Source organism: Solea solea, chromosome 2, assembly GCF_958295425.1.
Source record: "Solea solea chromosome 2, fSolSol10.1, whole genome shotgun sequence".
NCBI lineage: Eukaryota > Metazoa > Chordata > Actinopteri > Pleuronectiformes > Soleidae > Solea > Solea solea.
Window position 1 is genome coordinate 5,691,983 of NC_081135.1, and position 6,397 is coordinate 5,698,379.

A 6,397-nucleotide genomic window follows, 5' to 3' on the forward strand; every position below is an offset into this window, starting at 1 on the left:
AAAATTGTGCTGCAGCTTAGGTCCTGTTATTTGCTGGACATACATTACCCATTTTCTGTTGTTTATTTTAAAACAATATTTTGTTTATCATCAGATGCAGTGAGTAAAATATAGGTGATTTTTGTTTATTATTTTGCATGAATTGGAGATAAAGAAAAAAAAACGTAAACTCACTTGACTGAATGATGTTATTTTATTTCTTTTTCTGCCAATTTGGACCACCATGTTTTTAAAATTGCACACAATGGACAAAGTAAACACCTTTTAAGTTGTATCACTCACACTTGGAATAAATGTGGCTTAATTGTACACACTGTACCTTGTAGTAAATAAATGATTATTAGCCCTGGTTTCTTTACAAAACAAACTTTCTTTGAATCAAATCTCCAGGTGAACTTATGACCTACTATCTCATAATTATGAGACTAATACTTAAATATATCCTATTTATATAATATACATACATGTTCATGAACAGTAAAGGCTTACTGTTGGCAGACATTACTAAATGAGAACCGATCCGCCTCTCGGCCATGATCCACTTTTTCTGTGCTCAACTATGATGTCTTGCTCATTCCCACATGGCACTGCTGCACGGTTGTGTTGCGGGGCAGAGTTAATGCTAAACTGTAGCTACATATTCCTACAACCAGTGGATTATTAGAAAAGTATACGACCGAGAACAATGTCGCAGTTACAGGCGAGGTTTTTCACAGAGGACAAAAGGTAAGCGCTCGATGTTTTTGACCAAACATTATCAGGAAAAGCGCAGGGAGTTGCTAGCACGACGGCTAATTAGCTGTGACTTACAGTAAATAGTAGAGCACGATGTTGAAATAAAAGTTGTTTGTGTACCAGACAATTTAGTCTGTTACAATTACACTTAAGCTATCACTAAGTTAGTTAGTTATTGTACTTATCTAAATCCACGTAACCCTGCAGGAGTGTCTGCTGTCCCCATGTGTGGAACATGACTATATATAATTAAAATGTGCTATGTATGTGTGGATTTGACTGATCTAACCATTGGTTTATTTGTAGATATGCTGTCGATGACGTTCCATTCTCAATCCCAGCTGGCTCTGAAGTGGAGGACCTCAGCAATGTCATCAATCAGCTTTTGTTGGCTAAAAATGGTAAAAAATGAACATGACCTCTTTAATTTACTATGAAAAACACAATAAAATGAAACAGAAATTACTGCTTTTCATTCGAGTATTTAAATTTAAAAAAAAGTCCTATTAAAAACATCACTTCTTTTCCTGTTTGTTTACATGTTGATTATTACTAATAATATGAAATCTGTAATTCAGAATTCATACCTGTGTTTATTTCCACAGCATCCCACAGCAAAGTGGAGTTCGACTTCCTTGTCAGGGCTCAGTTCCTGCGGTCGTCACTGTCATTTCATATGGAGACAGAAGGCATATCGACGGTACGAGAAGCATCCAAGTGGATATGCTATGTGTTTAAATCAGTCTGCAGTGTATCAACATAAATATTTAATTGGCAGTGAGAGGTGGGCAAGATATATATATAATAAGATATATTTGTCGTGATATGCAAACTTACATTATTGAGTATTTAAATGACTTTGCAAAAAACAATGAAATACGCACTGAAACTGCACACATTTCCTGAATGGCCACATATAGACACATTCATTTTTTATTGAATGCTCAAGTTTCTAAGACATAAAACTTGTTTTCCTGAGACATTGTGTTATTTAAAATAAAAAAAATTAAGGTTAATTGACTTATTATGATTGTCAAAATCCCCAAAAAATATCGATATTATTTTTTTGCCCATCTAGCCCACCCCTAATGGCAGCATAATAATTGAAGTGTGTCTGTCTATGTTTTAGGAAGAAGTGGTGGAGATTGAGTATGTTGAACGAATCACAGCCCCAGAGCCAGAGGAGTGTATAATGCACGATGACTGGATTAGCTCCCTGGATGCAGATGCTGAATGGTGAGTTGACCAATAAAGGTTTACTGCATGATATGGTTTCTATACAGTCCTCTTATCTTAGTTTTGTCTCTTATTTTTGTACAGGATCCTCACGGGCTCATATGACAAGACAGCCAGGATTTGGTCTGTGGAAGGCAAGGCCATGATTACGGTGGCAGGACACACAGATGTAGTCAAAGACGTAGCCTGGGTTAAAAGAGGTGAGTCGGGCAGAATAGTAGATATCCACTCTGTTTTTAAAGGTTCAGGTGTTTTCAAGTACATATGAGTTACTGACACACATTTAGGGCTAACTGTGCTATTCCACTTGGAAACTAAAGTTTGTAAATGGATCACTCTCCTGCATCAAAGTCCGTAGAAAAAAATCGCATTTTAGCTCAAAGGGGCACATGAGCTGCAGGTCTACTGCTGCTTTGTTTGGTATGTTTGTATCAATTGGATAGGTCTGAATGAAAGATTTCAAACAATTAAGTCACCAAATAACACATTTGATCTTACTGATTGAGGCAACAGTGGATGAACAAATTCTGTGTACCATGATGTAAACATCAATGGTTTTCTCAGTGGATATTGGCGCGTGAAATTTAAAGTTTAAATTTGATGCTGCTTCCAAAATGTACTTTTAATTAGCTAATTTACAATGGGTGGCAATTCATTTTCACTTTTTATATACAGTTGTTATCTAAAAAGTATTAATACTGACACTGTGCAGCAAACAACGTCATGATACTGGAAGATTCACACCCAATTAATTTTGCACCAATCATTTGGCAGACTTACTGATGGAGGCAACTGTGTGCTATGATGTAAAATCACACATCTTCTCTTTGGTTTGAAGAGTAAACGGTTTGCAACCTTCAGTTTTCAATGGAAAAAGGCTGTCTAATCCGCCTGTCAGGCTTGTTCTTCTCCTAAAAGTTGTCTGTGTGTGTTCTGTTGACAGATGGTCTGACCTCCCTGCTTCTGACTGCTTCTCTGGACCAAACCATTCTGATGTGGGAGTGGAACTCTGAGCGGAACAAGGTGAAGGCCAGACACTGTTGTCGAGGACACACGGGGAGCGTTGACACTGTTGCCACAGACCCCACAGGCCTAAAGGTAAAGGTGGAAGGAATGTTAAAAGAAAAAGTCAAATCAGGCTTAAATTCATGTGTGTAACATTTCTTTTTTTAAACTTTTAATCTTTATTTTTTATTTTTTTTTAAATACAATACACACACAAAAAAACAACAAAAGAAAAACATGTCCGTTAGTAGCTTATAGGTCCTTCCATTCAGTTACAATGCAACAATTCTGTCCTGTTCAGTTGTCATTACTATAATTACTAGTGATATCACCCTCGCCCCTTGTGTAATAATTCCATTTCTCCCATTTCCCTACAAACTGTTCCTCCCGCATTCTCAAGGTATTATGTGTGTAACATTTCATCGTCTCTTTCAGTTCTGCTCCGGCTCTTGGGACAAAATGTTGAAAATCTGGTCAGCAGGTAGGTACCCTGAATGATCTTATGACTCTTGAGCATCACTAGGCAAAACAAGAGGATAGTCGGTGTTAAGCAATCACCTTTTCTGTCCTCTGCTGTCAGTGCCCACAGATGAGGCAGATGAGGTGGAGGAACCTGCCGACAGACCAAGGAAGAAGCAGAAGACACAACAGCTTGGTCTGACCAGGGTGAGTGCAGAACTACGACTGTTACTTTCTTTCAAACAAACATCTACCTGTTGAAGTTGAATGTGAAGGAATTCGATGTTCTCACATTTACACAGACTCCTCTGATGACGTTGTCTGGACATAACGAGGCCGTGTCCTCCGTCCTCTGGTGTGACACTGAAGAAGTTTGCAGTGCATCCTGGGACCACACTATCCGTGTGTGGGATGTCGAGACTGGGATAATGAAAACTACATTGGTGAGATGCACTGTGAAAGACATAGATTGATCTAATGGCTAACTCATATCAGTCGCTTTTTTATATTTTTATGTCTACACACTGAAAATAAGCTTAAAGTGATACAGCAAAAACTTTATTTCGGGCTGCAGGCCAGTTCCTGTTCTACCTAAATGCTTGTTCTTATTTCTGTAATTTTATTTTCCTAACATTTTTAGCTTGTTTTGCTCTTGTCAAAACTGACATCATATTGAAGTTCTATTGTTAACTGATATTATAACTCAAGTGAGAAGTTGAAGCTCATTTTTCCATAGACTTCCATTCAAATGTAGTTATTTTTGCAACCAGTAGAATTGCTCACCGGTGGGTACTTCTTCTTACATCCTTGGCTTCGCTTTTAAAGCCAGAAGACTTTGTCCATTTTCATGAACAGTCTATGGTGGAGAAAACAGTTTAATTTAGTTTCTAGTTGATTGACTCAATGAAGTCTGTCACAAATTATACTAAAACATCCTCTAGGCATGGTCATTAAAATATGAATACTGCAATATCTATTTAAATAATATTTTTGACACTGATAATTTGTTGTTTCCTATAATAAACTGACATTTATGTCCACAGACGGGTACCAAAGTGTTTAACAGCATTTCCTACTCACCTCTGTGTCGGCGACTGGCCTCAGGCAGCGCTGACAGACACATTAGACTCTGGGACCCTCGTACGAAAGGTACAGACATTTTCTGCATCTCACTGTATGCTTTATTTCCACACTCTGTGAGCACTTATATCTCACTTTCTCCTATTGGTTATAAACCTCCTCCTCTGCAGATGGGTCGCTGGTGCTGCTGTCTCTCACCTCACACACTGGCTGGGTCACCGCCGTGAAGTGGGCACCTTCACATGAGCACCAGCTGGTCTCGGGCTCCCTTGACAACCTTGTCAAGCTGTGGGACACCAGAAGGTTTGTGTGGTTCATGATTCACTGCAGACTTTGTTGAATTTGTGTTAACACATTCCCATTTGGTCAGTAAAGGATAAGGTGGTGGTGATAATTTAAATTTCTGATACCTGACTGTTATATGTTGTCTGTAGTGTTTTTTTTCATACTCAGGTTTTCCACAGCAGAGGACTGACACAGTTTAGTGCTATCTTCAGTGAAAACATGTATAGATTGTCTCTTTAAATGCAAATCAATGAACACACAGTACACTGAATAAATCTCAATTTTTCAGAAGAATATGGACACTTTTAGCCATTGAAACTGAATCACTTTAAATACTGTCGCAGTATGAAGGGTTGCTTATATGGAGATGGAGACCAGGAAATCCTGTTCTCTCCACAAGTCTGGAGAGAGCTTCCTGTCTTTGTCAGAATGAAATACATTCTTTAATAATACGTAGGAGCTGTTGCCTCGCTCCATACCGGCATGATCAAACACATTAACATTGCTTTTATTGTCTTTCAGCTGTAAGGCTCCTCTTTATGACCTGGCAGCTCATGAGGATAAAGTGTTTTGTGTCGACTGGACAGAGAGCGGGGTATGATGAAAGCCAGCTGACCTCTTCTGAGATTACAAGTATACAAAAACACTTTAGAGTGAAAATCAGAGTATAACCTGCTGTGTTTGTTACCTGTCTTTTTTTTCAGATGATGTTGAGTGGAGGAGCCGATAACAAACTATACACCTACAAATACTCGGCCTGTCAGACAGATGCAGGGGCGTAGGCGAGGACTGCAGATACATCACCACAGTCAATATCAGTGAATTTTGTATTGCACAAACATTGTTTTCCTTGTTTTTATCCCTCAATTTTGACACATAGTATGTGGTTTCTTTGTCTCTCTGTAAACAAAGTGAACTATAAATTAATTTTTCTGGTCTGAGATGTTGTTTCTTTTTTTCTTTGACCCACATTAAACGTTCATTCATTCTTCTTAAATAGCAGCATTCTGCACATCAAGAAATAGACTGAAAAGGTGTCTATTTAGCACCATTGTTACCTGTCAGCATGTAATTTATAAATCAAGAAAAATATTGCTTTCTTTTTCATATATCCCTTAACTGATATACAGTTTTTCTTGATAATTATTCTAAATGCTGTTTTTTTTAAACATTTAATTTCTTCTGAGTTGATATTGACGCTCTCTGGTTGTGCACAGATTCTGTATTGTTTTTGGCAGAAGGTCTTTTTTAGTACTGTACATCTAGATGTATGCAATTTATATTATTTGTCTTTAAATATGTGATTTCCAAGTGAGCTTATGGTCAACGATTACTCCAAGAAATGATTATTTTTTAATTTGGCAATTTGAGATTATAGTAACTGCTGTTTGCTTTCCATGTTGGAAAATATAACCGCTATCAAAATAGGACAACGACTGTGCAGAGTCGAGAAAATTCAGCAACAACGAACTGAAAAGAGCCGTACTAAACGGTTTACGGCTGAAGAGCACGCGCATCCAAACAATAGACGATCTTTGATGGGACCTGAACAGCAGCGACCCCGTGTGTTGAACTGGCACTACAGCTACTTTGCATA

The 6,397-nt window shown here is 38.0% G+C and overlaps 1 protein-coding gene across 1 annotated transcript; it reads left to right on the forward strand.

The window, feature by feature from the left end:
- The first annotated feature begins 565 nt into the window (after positions 1-565).
- On the forward strand, positions 566-5,741 carry wdr12 (WD repeat domain 12). The gene is made up of 13 exons (XM_058622276.1): positions 566-726; positions 1,042-1,136; positions 1,341-1,435; positions 1,865-1,971; positions 2,056-2,171; positions 2,915-3,069; positions 3,412-3,457; positions 3,557-3,642; positions 3,738-3,878; positions 4,479-4,584; positions 4,686-4,818; positions 5,323-5,395; positions 5,505-5,741. Exons 1-13 carry the CDS (start codon positions 686-688, stop codon positions 5,580-5,582), a joined length of 1,272 nt encoding a protein of 423 aa, XP_058478259.1. The 5' UTR covers positions 566-685; the 3' UTR covers positions 5,583-5,741.
- Positions 5,742-6,397: the final 656 nt, after the last annotated feature.

What these genes read in the sequence shown, in the direction of transcription:
- wdr12 (XM_058622276.1), top strand. Translation starts at nt 686, where the DNA reads ATGTCGCAGTTACAGGCGAGGTTTTTCACAGAGGACAAAAG. An exon ending in TTTTTCACAGAGGACAAAAG is followed by an intron (nt 727 to 1,041) that starts GTAAGCGCTCGA and finishes GTTTATTTGTAG; the next exon opens with ATATGCTGTCGATGACGTTC. An exon ending in TCGACTGGACAGAGAGCGGG is followed by an intron (nt 5,396 to 5,504) that starts GTATGATGAAAG and finishes CTTTTTTTTCAG; the next exon opens with ATGATGTTGAGTGGAGGAGC.